Source organism: Cantharellus anzutake (assembly GCF_015039405.1).
Source record: "Cantharellus anzutake strain C23 chromosome Unknown EI90scaffold_71, whole genome shotgun sequence".
NCBI classification, from domain to species: Eukaryota; Fungi; Basidiomycota; class Agaricomycetes; order Cantharellales; family Hydnaceae; genus Cantharellus; species Cantharellus anzutake.
This window is the reverse complement of record NW_024067021.1, coordinates 117,025-135,865: the sequence shown is the minus strand read 5'-3', so window position 1 is coordinate 135,865 and position 18,841 is coordinate 117,025. Positions and strand designations below refer to the sequence as shown.

Genomic DNA, 18,841 nt, shown 5'->3' with positions numbered 1-18,841 from the left:
TCCTTCCCCTTCTAGTATGGTACCGTATAGCGCCGGAGTGCCTCAGTCAATTCCACAGACGCCAACCTTCGTGATGCCGGTCAATCCTATGTGGGTGGTGGACAGTAACACCAACACCGCCATGCCCACCTTCGTCGTCAACCTGGCAGCTCCTCCAACGACTGTCCATCCTCCTCCGGTGGAGCTCAGTACGATTCCCTCCATCCGGATTCCTATCATGAGCGTTCGAGAAGCCGGTCACCCCGGAGAGATGACCCACGGAGATATGCCCCTCGGGGACCACATCATGGTCGTTAGGAGACTGGGGGGTGATGTTACGGATACGGAGTCTCCAACGACCATATCCGTCGCATGGTCACGGACTTCTCCTCCCTATCGCTCCCCCTCTTTCTCTCTTTCATCCTCTATCCTGATACCCTACCCTCCTTATTCGTTCTACCCTTTCCTCCCCCCCTCATGCAAAGCTTTCCCCATTGGGGTTTTGGTGCTGGCCGAGGTTACTTGTGTTTCACGGGAAATCCCGCGACCTTACCATTTGTAGATAGTCACGTGTCTTGTACGGAAACCGCCGAAGGCGGTTCCCGCTAACTAACAACTGCTCTACAACTGTCTTGTGTGTCGTCTTCTGTAGCAACCCTCCCTGTGACTCAACTGAACCCGTGTGATTGTACAACTCTCAACATGTCTTATATGTCTGGTTATATCGAGTCCTCTAATGGCCCTTGCCATGAGAACTCGAGGTCATGAGTCGAAGACTCTCGACATGTATTTCGTCCTATGGAATCTGTACCCTATGGGTCCTCATCACTCCGCTCTCCCCCCAGTACTCGACACACAACGTCACTTCACGATCATAGAGATTGTGAACAATCTGAGGCCCACTTTCCTGTGATGCCGGCACGTTCGCTACGCGAACGCCAAGTAGCCGCCCATCCACCATCTGTTTCTTCCTTCGTCAGTCATCATGTTTCCCTGCCAATGGTACGTTCCCTTTGGGAACGCCAAGTCACCGAAGGCCCTGTTAGTCAGTCCTCATTGCACGCTTATGATATCAACCCGCTACCGGTACGTTCACACTGCGAACACCAAGTACCCGATGGCAGCTATACAAAGTTCTCACCCATCTCACAAGTCGCGACCTCACACATGGTATGCTCCATTGAGGAGCGCCAAGTACCTGTGGCTGACCCATCCATCCTGACATCTCCAACTACCTACCATCAATCCCTTAATAGCTCACTACATCACCAATCGCGATCGATGGGAATTCGATCATCCCCTCCCAGACAAGACTGGGACCACTCATCAATTACTTATCCTGTTATGGTACAGACTAGACATGACCTTCATCTTCCCACTATAAGAACGGATCAAGGAATGGGGAATTTTCCCCATCCCCATAACACACAGTAGTGTTATGCCCTGAGATGGGCTGCTGTTACAGGTTAGCCTGTGGGCCATAGAGAGGGGTCATGGGGACCCGGGGTCCATCCCCTTGCTTCCAGTAACATCACCCACATGAGTTTCTATGTCACCTCGTTGGATGGTACTTGTTCCATGGTTCTAGGACACAACTGGCTCACCCGCCACAATCCATTGATTGACTGGGTAAAGAGCAGTATCTCGTTCTGAACCTCCAAACATACCAGTCCTACCTCCATGCGCACCCCTCCATCACATCTGGAACTCATTCCGCCTGTCGGATCCTCTACCCCGATTATACTGATTGCATCTGACTGCCAGACTCCCTCCATTGAGTTTGTTAGCTGCTCTGCATTCACGAAGTTGTGCAAACTCAAAGATTCTACTTCTTATAGTCTGAGCACACTCCCAATAGCACCTAAGCTCCATGCTGCTTCTTCAGCCTCCGAAGCTGTTGACCTTTCGGCCGTTCCAGAGCAGTACCATGATTTTGTGGATGTGTTTAGCAAGAGCAAAAGCCTCCATATTAGCGCTGCATCATGAATACGACTTGAAGATCGACCTGGTGGAAGGCACATCACCACCCCTAGGAACCCTTTACTCCCTCTCTCCCTTGGAACTTGAAGCTCTTCACATGTTCTTGGAGGAACACTTGGCTTCCAGTTTCATCCACCCCACTACATCCCCCCATGCAGCACCAGTTCTCTTTGTCCACAAGAAGGATGGTTCACTCTGCCTCTGCATCGACTTCCGAGGGCTGAACAAGATCACAAAGAAGGATCGTTATCCACTCCCCCGCATATCAGACCTCCTCACCGCTCCTAGCCATGCCAAAGTCTACACTAAGCTCGACCTCCACCATGTGTCCCACTTGGTCCATATTACTGTGGGCAACGAGTGGAAGACTTCTTTTCGCACCTGCTATGGATCCTACGAATGGCTAGTCATGCCGTTTGGTCTGACTAATGCCCCTGCAGCTTTCCAACGATTCATCAACACGATCTTCGCTGACCTCTTGGATGTTTCTGTGGTTGTGTATCTGGATGATATCTTCACTTATTCTGAGGACGATGCTTCTCACCAGGAGGTACTCTCCAAAAGTGTAATCCTGCATCATGAAATCATGAGGAGTCATGACATGTCACAAAATTTCATGACCCCTCATGACATGTCATGACAATTGAATTGAATCAGACATTTTTTACCTTGAAAATTTTGGATTTCATGACAGTTCATGACAAATTGTCATGAACTGTCACCAAATTTCATGAACCGTCATGAACCATCATGTGCTGACAAGGTTCATGACTGCTGGTGACACAATATGACATGATGCCTCATGGAGGTTCATGAATGGTCATGATATTCATGAGTGTTCCTGAACCTTCATGACCTTTCATGACAGGTCATGAAAGGTCATTGTCATGGAGTGTCATATGTTTATTTTGACCTTTCCCCATCATGTAAAATGCTATAATGTCCCATGATGCATCATGGACATTCCTAATGCTCCATGAACATGTATGATGAGTCATCAGCATGCATGAATATGCATGAGATGTCACAAGCACTTATGTGACAGACCTTCAGCACTGACTGATCAACCTCCAACTCATGGACTTGTGTTGGCACTGCCCTGAACTCCACTTTTCCTCCAGCCACCTTTGCTGCTTGGTGTCAGAAACAGTGTTCAAGGGTATTCATGGGAAGTGGAGTGGAGTATGGCATTGTGAGTGATCACTTAGCTGATAGGTTACTCCATTGCCAGGTGTCAGGGGGTTGGGATGTTGGTCCCAATGACTCAGTGGGAGCATTGTGCCACATGCTCTAGGCTATCCTGTATTTCAGGTGTAGTGGGGGGAACCTGGTGTAAGTACCTAATACATTTATCTATTCACTTTACTCACCAATATTGGCACTTGATTTGTTTACTTATTCATTTTTCACTTCCCATTACCTGGGTTCTTGTCCTTGATTCAATTTAACAATCCCCACTCATTTCTGCACTGGGCCAACTGGCCCTTCCCATGATTTCTCTCCATTATTTATACCTTGTAAATATATTCAGGGACCTTAGTCTGAAATCAACTAGAGCAACCCCCCCTGTTTGGACAGAGTCTCAACTTCTGCGAGAAGGGGGCTTCCCCCCCTCTGAGTCTGTCCCTGTCAGGGCTTGGCCTTGGACTTGGGGGCTCCCTGACCTCCTCACACTATGTAGGGCATGAGATGTATAGTAAAAGAGATGAAATATGTACACTTGCCTATGTGGGGCATGAGATGGGAAGAAGGGTAAAGGTCTCATCTCCCCACATGGTCACTATATAAAGGGATGGGTCACATGCCCACAACTATACAGTTCCTAGAGTTGTATAATATGACCCAGAGGGAACATCCAGGTGGCAGTGCCCAGAGTGTGGGAAGATTCTGGGCAAGCTGCTTGCTCAGAAAGTTCCCACACTACCCATGTGCATGGATACACAACACACAGAAGCAACAACAGGGCAACAATGAAGGAATGGGAGGAAGGGAGTGGTTGGGGAGTCTGGGGCACCCTAGGGCAGGGTGCTGAACCCTGACAGTCCCCACTGAGTTTTGCCCTATCTCCAACAGGCCTGCTCCATCCTCAAAGTCCACTGTAAGTCTCTGGTCCACAAATAAGGGAACTCCCCCAGATGTCAAGCTCCAGGCACAGCACTCCCCTTGAGTTGCTGAGGCTGCAATCCCATTCCGCCAAAACTGAACAGCACTTCCAGACACACCACTTGCTTCCACCCATACCTCTGCACATGCACACTCTGACAGATGGAATTCATGACTTTCTTATGTGATGCTTTCATATCACTTTCAACTTAAGGGTAACATGTAATTACCCATTATGCCCCCAATTGTACCAAGAATCCTAATTTATGATCAATCACAATGATTCTTGGGAAGACTCATAGTGATTCATGAAGGTCCATGAGGGTCCATGAGGGTCCATGATCCTTTATGAAGCCCCATGAAGGTTCATGACACTTCATAGACAGGCATGTAACCACTCAACACCTGCCTGGAAGAACCACTTAAGTCATGAGCAATCATGAACCAGCATGACTGTGTATGACACTTCATGCTGCTTCATGAAGTTTGGTGACCATTCATGAAATGTCATGACTTCCATGACAGTTCATGAACCACCATTACACTTTTTGCAAGTTACTGTTCACCAGGAGCATGTCCGTGAGGTTCTCCGGAGACTCCGTGCTAACAGCCTTCATGCCTATCCGAAGAAATGCGAATTCCACACCGATACTATGGAGTATCATGGCTACTGCTTATCTCCAGCTGGACTCACCATGTCTGTGGAGAAGGTTAAGGCTGTTCAGGACTGGCCTGAGCCCTGTAATGTTAAGGATGTCCAGTCATTCCTCAGCTTTGCAAACTTCTACCAGCGTTTCATCCACAAGTATTCTGACATTGTAGTACCCTTGATGTGGCTCATGCATAAGGATACTGATACTCCTTGGCTCTTCTCCGACGAATGTCGCTCTGCTTTCCATCTTCTTAAAGATGCCTTCACTTCTGCCCCCATCGGGTGCCTGACGCTCTGCTTATTGTGGAGACAGACGCTTCTGACTATGCAGTATCAGGGATCCTCTCCATCCATTGTTCTGATGGTGAGATATGCCCTGTTGCTTTTCACTTGCATACATTGTCTCCGCTGGAGTTGAATTATGACACCCACGATAAGGAGCTCCTTGCTATACATGAGGCATTTAAGGGCTGGCATCATTATTGAGAAGGATCCGGAGATCCAATCGACATCGTCACTGATCACAAGAACCTCGAATACTTGTCCACTACGAAGCTCCTGCTGCAGCATCAAGCCTGTTGGTCTGAGTTTCTATCACAATTCAACATGATAGTCCACTTCCACCCTGGAAAACTCGGTGCCAAACCTGATGTGTTGACTAGACATTGGGACATCTATCCCAAAGAAGGGGATATGGACTATGCTTCCATCAATCCACAGAACTTCAGGCCCATTTTTTCATCGGAATTTCTCGCATCATCCCTGCGAGCCACCTATCTGGCTGCTTCTATTATTGAAGCTAGTTCCATGGTCGATACAGAAACACTGCACATGGACATCATCTCCACACTTCCCTTGGATACTTTTGTATCATCACATCTCTCCTCCCCCATACCTCCTAATTCTCATTGGATGCTGAAGGCCTGTTGAGGCTGGATCACCGCATCTATGTCCCCAACCTGAATGATCTCCGACTTCAGATCTTGCATAACAAACACGATCATCTGCTTTCAGGCCACTTTGGCCAGAATCGGACGCTAGATCGATACATGGTTATCACAGAGGGGAAAGTGATGAAGAGAAGGAGTTTTTCAATGAATTTCAACCCAAAGATTGTATGTCTTTGGTGTTCCTCCTCACTTGTTCTGTGAGGATTTGTGTGTAAATGGTGTTTACACACAAGGGGTGGTGGATGTGGGTTTTCGACGAAGTAGAGATTTCCACAATTGTTACTTGCGGTTCCTCACATACAATATTGTGTGCAGGGCCTTGAGTTGGGGGAAGGTGTTTTCACAGGCACCTCAATGGTGTATTACCATGTCACTTTCCCTTTCCTCAGTAGAGTTATTGCCCTGGAGGAGGGTTTTCCTCCAGGTTGTTCATCTGGACATCTGATTGCTGCATCGGATGTGATGACGTAGCCTGGGCTACATTGTTGAGCTGTGGGCTCGACGAAGTGAGCACTCCCTGGGTGGGAGCAGGTTGTTGCATTCCTGAGCTACTTGGCTCAGGTGTAGAGTATGGTAGGTCTACTGTTCTTCCCATGGGGAAGGGTGGTCTCTGGCCTGTTTGTCCAGCATGGAGACTTGCATCTCTTTCCCGGTATTTGGAAGCTTTCGCTTCCCACTCCACAGTTCTTGCAGTGCATTCTTCAGGAGTCCTGAGTGGCTTGAACTGGGACTTTATATAGGGAGCTTTGCCTAGACTTTCCCAGGAGATTTTTCCCTTGTTCTCCAGGGAATTGTACCCCTCCACAAGTCTTGCAATACTTGGGAGTCTTCGGCCTGTTCATACCAGTGTATGAATTCTTTTCCACTCATGCTTGTCCACCAAGCGTATGCGGCATCGTGCACCGCTTCTGAACCTGCTATTCTCCTCATGGGGAAGTTGGGGTCGATTATTACATCGACTGGAACTTTGACTTTACCGAACTCGTTGAGTTTGGCAGTCTCATATAACATGTGGACACTTCCCTGCAGGGTAGCTTGCCCATAGGGTGCTGAGGTACTCAGCAGCCTGCCGCCTCTGGCAGTGGTCCCCATTTTGGGGTCTGCCATCGGTTGCCTACCGCTCTCCCTGTTCCCCTCAACATGGGTTTGCCCTTCTGAGGGTGGGCCCTTATGCAACCCGGACAGGGTCGCCTGCCCACAGGGTGGAGGGATAGTCGATGCCCCGCACTGTATCCCCTCCCCTTGACCTGGGAGGCCCCCATCATGATGGGTTTGGCAGCGAGGTCTGCCAGTGCGCATGCCTCTTTGAGCTCATGTTTTAGTAATTTGATCTCCCTCTTTTGGAGATCGACTTCTCTTTCTGTGTCTTTCAGAGAGGTGAAGATGCCCTCGGCATCTCTTTGTGCTCTATTGTACTCACACCTCCAATGGGCACAATTATTGCAGGCATCATCTGACACCCTTGAGTTGTCAGACCATGCCTGTTTAGATGGCCTGGACGAGGAGCCACTGTCACTCCCTTGTCTCCCTCCTACAAGGGACTTCATCTCTTTCAGCTCCTGATGGAGTTGACCTGTCTGAGCAGCTACCGCTGATGCAATAGCTGATTCCCAGCCTGCATTTGGGTGAGGTGTTGTTGGACCTGGGCCAAATTGGCTGATCCAGGGGGTGATTTGGCTAGGGAAGTTCCCTGGGGAGTATGCCTGGGGCTGCAGCAGCAAATGCTGCCCCTGGAATGGTGCTTGTTGCGCCATTGGTGCAGTTTGCACCACATATGGTTGGAAGCCCCTTTGAGGAGGCTGGGGGTATGTGGTGCCTGTTGGCATCACAGATGGTTGGTGGTTTGTGGCACTCATTTGTGCTGTGTGCATCGTGTAGTCCATGGCACTTATCTGCGCCTCATGTTGTTGTTGTTCCGGGGAGCCTTGCTCCCCATGTTGTCATATCTCGATGTCCAGTGGCTTGTTTGGACCAAATCGAGGGTCGCCTCCCCCAGAGAACAACATTTTCATTGTTTTGTTTCTCATGGTGGTGGGAGGGGTTTAGGTTCTTGCATGCATGGGATTTGCTGCAAGTGTGTGTGGTTTTACACATGAGCCTGTGGTTCACGTGATCTAGGTAGGTTACTCCTAGTCCATGTGATGTCTAGCACATGGTGTGGCTGTCTGGGCGATTGCTCGCCCAGAATTTTCCCATGCTCTTGGCTGTGGGCAATCACCCTTTGGCTTCACTTCTTCTGCCTCTGTTTTTGGGGGTGTAGTGATGCCAAGAGTTCCCTATCTTCTTTGATAGGGAGATTTTCTGGTTCCCTCACATTTTGTAATGCAAGGTACTCGTCCAGGTGGATGAGGTCATTGCAATTTCCTAGGGGTTCCCATGTGATGTCCCCTAGCTCCCTGTTGGGGATGGCTCCGAAAGCGGTGGTGGGACAAATAGCAGCTGTGCATAGCGGCGATCCTGTTGTGGGGTGAGCGTCCCCGACCACTTAGTCTGGAGTGGGAATGTGAGTTATCATTAAAAGGAAAGGCTACACTACTTGCCTGAAGTGGGAATGTGAGAAGAAGGCTACTTCTTTGGTTCCCACTCCAGCTGTTATTATATACATGCGGGATCGATCACGTGGGGCACGCCACATCACCCTCACACACAGCCACGGCTCTCCGGGTGCCTCTGCAGGAGATCCCGAGAGGGCCTGCTGTGTGTGCGGGGCAAGTGCAGCAGCGGTGGCAGCAATATCAGGAACAGGAGGGGAAATGGGCATGTGCGCCAGTGATACATTGAACAGCGCGACAGGTGGTCCATGTAAGAGAGAGAGAAAGAAAGAAAGGAAGAAAGGAGGAAGGAAGAGGAAGAGGAGGGAGAAGTGGTGCGGAGCAGGGAAGCAGAGCGGGGGTTGGGCGGGGCATGTCAGGCATGCCCTGACACTCCCATTTAACCTTAAACCAGAGTTCATCATGAACCCATGCATGGTTTAAGATTTCACAAACTACTGCTTCACGATCAGGGTCTTCCCTGAAATCATAAAATATGTTTACTTCCCTATTTGGGAAGATTTCTTGGTCATTCGGCTTGTGAGGTGCAAGCTGGGATATGTGGAATCTTGGGTGGATTCCACATTGTTCAAGTTGTGGTGGCAACTTGAGGACGTAGTTTGACATCTCTGGAAATGTTTCCAGAATTTCATAAGGCCCTATGTACAGGGGCTTTAGTTTGCCTGCCCTCCCTTTGGGTAGGTTCAACTTATCCATGGATAAGTATGCAAGCTCACCTTTTCTCGAAGGCGGGTCCGGGTGTCTTTTCTTATTCACCTGGATTGTTTGAGCAGTGTGATTGTGTATTATCATGTCATGTGCTGCCATGAGGTTTTCCTTTGCCTTTTGGGTGAAGTCGTTCACTCCTGGGTAGTCCAAGGGTGGTGCTGTTAGGCACATCTTTGGCATGTGGCCATAGATTGATTCAAACAGGGCAAATCCTGTCGATGTGTATGAGCTTGCATTGATTGCGAATTCTGCCATCGACAGCTTCGCTGCCCAGTCACGTTGATCTGGTCTGACCATCGCACATAGTATCTTTACTACTTTTTGTATCATTCTTTCCGTTTGGCTGTCACCTTGCGGATGGAATGCAGTTGTGAATTTCAACTGCACACCAAGTATTCGGTGTAGTTCATGCCAACATTTTGACATGAATTCAAATCTCGATCTGATATGATCGAGTGTGGTAGACCATGAAGTCTTACAACTTCACAAAGGAATATGAACACTAGTTCTAATGCATTTGTTGTTGTTTTTATTGGAATCAGGTGGATGTTGGACGTCAACCTGCAGATGATTACCCAGAGGTAATCATATCCCAAGCTTGTTGGGAATGGACCTCTGAAGTCCATGGCTATTGATGACCATGGTGTTTCCGGGGTCAGGAGTGGGTGAAGTAGTCTGGGATTTCTCCTGGTGCTTTTCTTCATTGTGTGACAAGTTCCGCAAGACCTGCAGAACTTGTGGGTGTCCTTCCTCATTGACTTCCACCAGAAGTGTCGATGGAGGGTTTCCACTGTTTTCTTGGATCCTAGGTGTCCAAGTGTTTTGTGAATGTTTTTGAGGATTATTCCTCAAATGAACTTCCTTTTGTAGTTTCCTTTTGGGACTACTATTTGGGTCATCCCTCCTTCTCCAAGTCGGGTTGTCAGCCCATCTTTTGTGGAGAAGTTTTTGAAATTCCCTGGGTTCTCTAGGATTTCCGGGTGGATCTGGCTTTGCATGTATCCAGAGTTTATTGCCTCAATGAGGTCTTTTCCTTCAAATTGGTTTCAAAGGTTCTCTTCTGGAATTATGATTTCTTCCAGGTTTTGGGTGCTCCCCCCTAGAGCTTCCTCTAGGGTATTTCTCATGCATATTGCTGCAAGTCTCTTTTTCTGTGAGTTTTTACTCAGAGTACTGCTTAGCAGCAGTTCTTCATATTCCTTGACTCTGTCAGGGATAATATCTTCTGCATTTTTATCCAGATGGATATCCACTGACACATAGTCATTGAAATGCAGATCCTCGTCAGTTGACAAGTTGTAGTACCATGAAAGTGCATCTGCCACTTTGTTCTTGTGGCCTTCCACGTATTTTAGTTTGCAATTAAAACTTGCGAAGAAGGCTTGCCATCCCAGGTGTCTACCTGAGTTGTGGTTTTTCGCTTTGAAATATTCCAAAGCTTTGTGATCTGTGATTACTGTGAATTCACAGCCTCCCATGAGATCATCTTGCCATCTCATGAGTGCCTTGAGGACACCCAGTGCCTCGAGCTTGTAGGCGAAGTACCTATGTTGTGTGTTGGTGAACTTCTTGGACATGAATGCGGCTGGGTGGCAGGTCTGCCACTTTTCGCCTTGTCCAATTAGTGCACCCATGCCTGCTGGGCATGCATCTGTTATGATGCAGATGTGGAGTTTGCTCCTCTCTTCTTCCGAGAGGCTTTCCAGTGGATTCTACTGGACAGGCTTCAGAATCGGAGCCCTGCATGCGAGATGTTTAATCTCGTCAAAGCATTTCTGGTGGAGTGGTGTCCACCTGTCATATCCATCCACGGCCATCGACTTCCACTACCTCCGATCTCTCTGGACTACCTCTGCTCCTTCTTCACTAACCTCAGAGCTCCCATATTCCACAATCACCTCCGCTTCCCTTGATGGTCACCACCCCCTCTTTTCAATATATTACCTACGCCTCCCTAAGTACGGAGCCCCAAAGGCTTCTGGACAGCTCCAACATCCGCTAGCACACTCCTGCCTCTGCTGGGCAATTCACTCGCTTGCCCTGCAAGCCCACCTTCAGGCCTATCCCTCCTTTCCATTTCTGGGTTATCGCCTGCCATTCCGCTAACCCCATAACCCGACTTGTTGGTAATATTCAATCGGCTAATGTTTAACTCCATTAGCTCCACTCTGCTCGGCCCCACCATTTTACGGGCCTGCCCTCGCTGTAACTATATATACTCAACTTGTACATAGGTTACACCTCAGTAATAAAATCGACTAGAGTTGCCAATAAGTAAATTAGGGAATGGATGTGTAACTTGGCACAGTGCTCCTGGCTTGAGTCACTGAGGCCGAAGCCCTGTGTAGCCACTGATGTTTGGCATGAATATCGATAGATATTCTACCATTCCCAGGAATCTTAGGACTCCTGTGTGGTCCACTGGCTCTCACCAGTTGCGGATTTTTTCCATTTTATCTGCTTGAGCATGGATGCCTTGTTCATCCATGTGGCTTCCTAGAACGTCTAGGATTGGAGCGAATGGCTGGAATTTTTTCCAGCTTATATAAAACTTCGCCCCTTTGAGGCAAGTGAACAACCACAATAATGCTTTATTGTGGTTCTCCACCGAGCTTGTGCTGGTGAATATATTGTCGAACCAGACATGTAGGCATCTGCCTACTTCTCCTTGTAGTTCCCAGGTCAATGCACACTGGAAAGTACAGGGAGTGTTGCAGTCTCCTTGTTGCATCGTGTTTGAGTTGTATGTCCTGTGGGGCATAGAGAACGTCATCCTATGGACGTCATCTGGATCCACACATATTTGGTCATACGTGTCCGACATATCGATCTTGGATCGGTATGTTGCTCTGGCAACTGATTCTTGGATCAGTCGCATGTCTAGCATTGGTGTGACATCGAGAATCATGTTTGAATTACGATTCCTTGCATCAATTACTGTGTGCAAAGATCCATCTGCTTTGCAGATACACAGTAGCAGGCATGCTTGCTCGCTGCTCATGGGATACCACCATCCTGCTTTTACATAGCGATCTATTTTGGTCGCTAGTGCTTCCTGCAGTGCTGCAGGACATCTAGCACGTAGGCTTTTATGCCTGCTATTTGTATATCAGCCATCAGTGTTCTCTTTGTTGAGAGCGGTCTGTTTGCAGGGTATTTTCCTGCATCTTTTGAGATGCGGAATTTCACATCAAACAAGGGGGTCTGAGCTTTTGGTCCTTCTTCCCTTTCTCCTTGTTTTCCTTGGGTACTTTGGTGTATTTCCCCAAGGCATCTTTTCTTGGTGCTTCCACCAAGGCTTCGGCAACTTTCTCATCTGCCATTTTCTAACTGGCACGCTACAGCGAGTTTGATTCTATAATTTATGTCGTTGTGATCGACGACTGACATTGAGCCCATCCTTATGGTCTCAATGTTGACTTCCTCACCCTCTGAGTTGGGTGAGTATTGAGGTCCCTTGTATGGGTCCTCTACTTCGAAGCTTGATGCTCCGGAGTCCCCAGAGTTGTTCTCTGGTTTTTCGTCTGATGAGTCTTCCAACTCTCCTTCTGATGCGTTCGTGATCTCCATGGCAGCTATGCACCTTGGTTTTTCATCGCTTGTTGCATTATGTTTTGGGCAATCTTTCGTTTGCCCTATTTTGCCGCATTTGCCGCAAATTGGGACTGACTTTTGGTCAGTTTTCCTCGAATTCTTTGAGGATATATCCTCTTTCCATCTGGATTTCAGCTCTTCATGTTACAGGAATGGGTTCCAGGGAACCCAACCTGAGCCATTCTGCTCACGGACAGAGGTGGCTGCATAGCTGTTGAAGGGAGAGCAGGAGGAGACCTGAGGCCGGGTGTACTAACAGTAACTTGGCACTCCAAGGAGCGTACCGGCAGCGGGTATATGGGGGCTCCTTGAGGGAGCCACCTAACAGTTGGCTAGCGGCAACTTGGCGCTCCAAGGAGCATACCGGCAGCAGGTATAATGGGGGCTCCTTGAGGGAGCCATCTAACAGTTGGCTAGCGGTGACTTGGCGCTCATGTGAGCATACCGGTAGCATGGGTAGTTGGCACTCCTTGAGGGAGTAGCCCAGTGGTTGTCTATTGGTTACTTGGCGCTCAAGGGAGCGTACTGGTAGCGGGATTTGTTGGGACAGGCAGGTTGGTTGACCAGTGCATGGTAGTGAGTGACCATGGGAATTTGGGCCTGCAGGTATGTGGCCAGGCATCCTGGGACTGCCTGAGTCACTTCTCCCTCCCAAGAAGGGAGGAAGGGTCATAGGACCCAGTAGGGTACTACAGGAAGGATAGGAATGGGAGCTCAACCACCCAGTGGGGGGTGGGAGCGGGAAGAGTGAGGTCCAGTGTCTGAGCACTCACCAGGCCATTGAGGTTTTCTCACAGATTGTAAGAATACCGATGTAGACATCGATATGGACCAAGTCAGATGTTACAGAGAAGGCTTACAGTGGTGGCACAATGGTGTGGCAGTTACAATCGCAGTACAAGGTTTTGTGGGTTATGTATTAGATAAAGAAGGAACAATTCTGGCAACTGCCTTACATGTCATATGACTCATAACTATCTAATATAAATATTACAATGGTCAAGGGAAATCCCTTGAAACTCAACAAATCCCCCAGCCAGCACCAAAACCCAGTGGGAAAGCTTGGCATGGGGTTTGACAGTGAAATAAGGTGATGGAATCCCAAAGTCTGCTTGCTATAGTCACGGACCATAAGATTCTAGATCCATTTCTATAACACTTCAGCCTTCTTTCCTGATGGGAGGGCTCTGCCATGGCCCATAGTTGCTGTGGTGGTTGTTTGGGTATAATATCCTGATTTGTAGGCTGAAGACATCTTCAGCCCATCGATTATCTCGTCTACACAAGATATTGCTTTTAACATCTCCTCATTTGAGGAGAAGTCTGCTCTGATTCTGTCATGAGCAATCATTTCCCTCTTCCATTCGAGGGGAATGTAGTTTAGAAACCTAGCATTGAAGGATGCCTGGTCTGGCAGCGTCACCATCTGGGACACTGCTTTAGACAGTTCTAAGTAGAACTGTTTTAGGCCTTTTTCTGCTTTGTATTTGACGTTGCAGTACTTCTTTGTCGTGTTCAACATGGCAGAGGCTTTTATGAAGGTTCTCATCAGTATGTTGAGAACTTCAAGGAACATGCCCTTGTCTCCTGTGAGGAGAGTTTCGTCTTGGAGTCTTATTCCGAGGTCGAACGTGGGTCCCCCTAATCCATGAATCAAGCAGTCCAGATGGACTTTGTTGAATTGGGGACCTTTGCATCCTCATGAGGCGAGGAATCCCAGTAGTTCTGTGAACCACTGCCAGAACAATTCCATGTCATTCTCCCCTGACCATTTCTTGTCAGGGAAAGCCAGCCCATTTTTTAGAGCTTCAGGCTTCACTCCCTCTGGGTAGGGAGTGAGTATTCTTACTTTGGCCATTCTTATGGCCTTTTCATACCATTTCTCCAGGTACTCCTCTTGCTCCCCTGCCTTCGCAGGGTCGCCATCCAATGGGGGTCTCTCCTTTGGGGGGTTTTCATTGGAGGGAATTTTCCCTCACAGTGTTTCTTTAGTTTTGGGAAATCTTGCCTGAAGTTGTATCTGGATTCTCTCATTGTTTTGAGAGAGAGTCGTTGTGTTACCTCTCTGTTCAAGAGGTTCGTCGAAGGTGGATGTTTGGCTGAACCTTTGGTACGTGCCAATTCTCCTCCTGATTTCTGAATGGTGCCTTCTTTCGGCATTGTTGTAACAGGGATTTGCCAGTGCACCCTAAACGAGCCAAATCCCACAATTCTACTACCCTCAGCAAGCACCTCACATCCATCACATGTAGCCCATATCCACTCACACTCCTTACACATATTTCCTATGTTCCCTAATTTTCTGATATCATTTCTGGTGTCTAGAGCCCGATGTTTCCGTTTTCTTATTGTCATGTGATACTCTTTCCTTATTTATCTATCGGACTCTTCCGGGACCCGCTGTATAGTAGCTAGAGAGTTATCAGCACCAGACTCGACTGGACCAATATACCAATTCAGACCTGACCCTCAGTGAGGTTCCTATCCCCCCTCCTTCCTGTCTTGAGTCTAGTTGGATGGGCCCATTACATTGTCTTCTCCTTTCCTTGGGAGAAGGATCTCCTTAACATCTGTCGAGTTGCTGATGATACTCCAGTGTACTTTCACTGGTTGTTCTTTTCATGAATTTTTCACAAGTTCTGGTTTTGTCCTGGCCTGTGGCCCACTATTTTGTGAGAAGTTTATTTCCTTCAGCAAGTCCATCTGCTTGCTGATTTTGTCAGTCAACATGTCGATTGCATTGGCCATTCTTTCTGGGGTTATCTCTAGATGAGCTGTGTTATTGTGGCTCATTTCCTTGATCTTTTTTCGGATCGAGTTTATTGCGTTTATTATGCACGATTCCTGGTTTTCCAGGAGGAAATTTGGCTGGGCGAGCAGTGACTCTCCCCAGTTGACATTGCTGCTTCTAGGGGTTCCAGAAGGGGTTCTTGGAGTGAAAGCTCCACGCTCGCTTTGTTTAGGCAAGGCCATTGTGGAGGGTGCTTCCCTTTCATAGAGGGGTCTGTTTGCTGGTTTTTCCTTACTTTTCCGTAGGGCTTCCTCAGCAAACTCCCTCATTTCGGTTCGCCTCCTCTTCATGATCTCAGAGATCTCCTCTGAGGTTAGAACCTTGCCTTGTCTGGCATGGCGTGGGGTAGTGTAAACAGTGGAAGTTCTTTTGGAGCTTCCGCACTCTGGGAGACCCTGCTCTCAGGGCATTTCTTTGCTCCTTCTTGGGCTTTTAGCCTGAGAAGAAGTTGGTCTTGGTTTTCCGTCCTCCATTCAGATGGAACCTGGAATGAGTCCAGTAGTTTTTCAGATAGCAATGCGGAGGTTCTTCCCTCTGTTTCCTTTTGTCTGCCTTTGGGGCTTGACTTGGGGACATGGGGGAGGACTCCAGGGGATAGTGGTGCCATGGAGTTTCCTGCAACTCTATCCAATCAGCTTTTCAGGCTGATTGTTCGGTGCTTACATGTTTATCATGCAAGTCAATCACCTCCTGAGGTGGTGAGAGATCTTCCCCAGCTTGGGTGAGATCAATGTGGCGTGGAGTTCTAGGGGTATTGGGCCCTGCACTTACTCCATGTAAGTTTTTAAAACCTTCAGGGACCAGCCCTGAGGTGGTAGCTTTCTCCAGATCATGTTGATCCTTGTTGTTGTCTGACGATGGCTGTTGGTTTGAATCTCCCATGATGGGAGATTGCAGTTTCTTCATAACCTGCTCGTTTTTCTTTATCATCGCTCCAGATGTGACCTTGCCCTTGCAGGCATGTTTAGGCACCATCAGCGCTACCGAGTCAATTTGCTAAGATGTGATAGATTTGGTGGGTTGTGTTGTAAAACACACATACACTTAAAAAAGTGTGAGGTCTCAGTGGGGTAGCTCAGCACACAGAGCCGTAAGTGATACAAAGATGTGTATTTTACAGTGTGTGTAAGCAGTTAACCAGAAGTTACCGCTTACCCACATGACTATATTGTCAGGGGACAGACCCCGGGTCCCCATGACCCCTCTCTCTATAGCCCACAGCCCTGTGTGTAAACAGCCTATCCTAAGGCACAACCTACTGTGGGTAAGAAAGTGAGAAGAAGGTTAACTTCTCACTTTCCCACAGTGTCCCCAATATGGCAAAAACTTCCGGGGATACCCGGAAGTCACATGAGGGCAGGATCCTGGGCCAGATCATGCAGCGCATGGAGCATGTGGCACAGGAATGCATGCAGGAAGCATAGCAGGTCCGGGCTAGTCAGGGTATGTGCCCTGACATATATGTATCTTGTAATTACATATGGCGTGGGGTTCAGGGCTATTGCCCTGACAGCGGGTGTGGTTTGTGGGGCTGGGTTTTGGTCCTGGGGTGATGCCACCCAATCAAAATCAGAGTGGGTGTGTGAATTTTGTGGTAACAGTTGAGCTTTCTGGTCACATAAAGCACTTCAAGCTCACATTTCAGCCTCTCCAGAGTGCCTAAAACAAAGATTGAATAGATTGACTTACAATCACATCGCCCCTACTCCTTCCTCCTGAGATACCCCCACTGACCACTTCACAAACACCATCATCCAGCTTCCAACCATCATTTGACTCTTGCAAACAGAATGAGGTTGGCCCCACTGTATACCTTGCTAGCAATCTTGACAATCGCACTGATGACAATTTCCTAAACAATGTTGATGAAAGACAAGATGATGGGCAAGACTCCCATGCCAGTGACGATTCCCGCAATACTCACACATGAGATGTCTGACTCATCCAACCTAGACATGAGTTCAGATGCTGAGCTGGAACACCAGCCACAATTCTGTGGGCTTAGTGCATGGAAAGGCACAGCATTGTCATTCAGTGTGTTCTGGCAATGTGAAGGGCCAAGGGCAGTGCCAGCGAGAGCAGAGCAGAGAGCAACATCAGTATGGTCTATTTGGGAGTAGACAGGGAACACTGCAAAACCGTACAGCCCATGGAAATCAAAAGCGGAATGGGACTTAGTTCAATGGCTTGTCAGGGCACACACCCTAAACTTCCGGGTATCCCCGGAAGTTTTGCTGATATTGTGGCCACTGTGGGAAGATGAGAAGTTAGCTTCCTTCTCATCTCCTTACCCACAGTAGGTTGTGGGCCATAGGGGAGGGTCATGGGGACCCAGGAGTCGTCCCCTGACATGGCTCTGCAAGTGCAAGCTGTCTCAAGCTGAAATAAACAAATTTCTCCAGTTGGAATTTGTGAGTTCACCAATTATCAAGGAAGGCAATTGAGAAACTAACATTGAAATCCCATATTTGCCACCTTGATCTGTCCTTCTTCTCAGCAAGGGAGATGTGCATGATAATCCGAGTGTTGCTACCTCAGGGGCCACCTTTCCAGCATGCAACAGTTGTGCTAAAGGATGCCCCAGATGAGCAGCATGAGCTCTATTTCTGCGACATCATTGCATGCTCAGCATTTCTGTTCAGTAATCCTGACTATAAGAAGGTTATTGATTATGAGCCAGAGGAGATTTTTGTGACTGACAGAAATGGGGCACCCACAAGAAATGTAGTCTATGCTGAGCTAAGCTCCAGTAGGATCTGGAATGAGGAGCAGGTTAGTAGGTAGATCAAGTATAGTCTGGAAAAGATTCCTCATTTCATAATAGTTCAAACTCTCTGAGCAGGGGCTCAGCGATTCCACAATCCTTGCGATAATGCTTGGCTCTGACAAGACTCACCTAACCAAAAGATGCATCCTGTGTACGAAATATTCATAAATCTGTCCAGAACAAACCTAACAAGCATGCATGGATTCTCTTGGCCAATCTCCCAATTAGCAAATTTGCGGCAACACATTTTGACAACAGCCACTTAGCTGATGAGATGAAGGGAATGTCTGGTCTCCTTCAGAAGATATTGTATCATGAATGTCTTCGCATTGTCCTGAAGCCACTTCATGAGCATCATCGGACAGGCTGCATAATCAGACCGGTGCCCCTGCTTGATGTGCATGGAATGACCTGCACTTGCATCCTAATTCTAATGGCTTGGATTGCGGATCTTGAAGAAGTCCTTGATCTCCTTGGTCTTTGTTGAAACAGCTATCCAAAGTGCACTGCTCAACACAAAGACCTTGGTGGAAACTGGACATGTGAATGTCGAACATGAGACATGGGCATCATAGGCATCGAAAACCTTTGCTGGGAGGGTCTTCCAGTGGATATTTGCTGCATTGTCTGCCTTGACCTGCTGCATGGCCTTCACAAATACATAGTGACATGTAAATAATAACAACCTAACCAACAAACAACTATCACCAAAAACACCCAATGTCAATGTCCCTGTAAACCTCTTTGTTACAACCTCTGCCATAT

At 48.0% G+C, this 18,841-nt stretch overlaps 2 protein-coding genes across 2 annotated transcripts; both read left to right on the top strand.

Annotated features, from left to right (window-relative positions):
* Window positions 1-17,814: 17,814 nt before the first annotated feature.
* On the top strand, window positions 17,815-18,244 carry EI90DRAFT_3130954 (uncharacterized protein; the record flags this gene model as incomplete). Its single annotated transcript, XM_039064352.1, has 2 exons — window positions 17,815-18,081; window positions 18,134-18,244. 2 exons carry the CDS (start codon window positions 17,815-17,817, stop codon window positions 18,242-18,244), a joined length of 378 nt encoding a protein of 125 aa, XP_038910880.1.
* On the top strand, window positions 18,237-18,563 carry EI90DRAFT_2936975 (uncharacterized protein; the record flags this gene model as incomplete). The annotated part of the gene is made up of 1 exon (XM_039055173.1): window positions 18,237-18,563. A coding segment is annotated over one exon (327 nt), but the record flags the coding sequence as incomplete, so codon positions are not given.
* Between the last annotated feature and the right edge of the window lie 278 nt (window positions 18,564-18,841).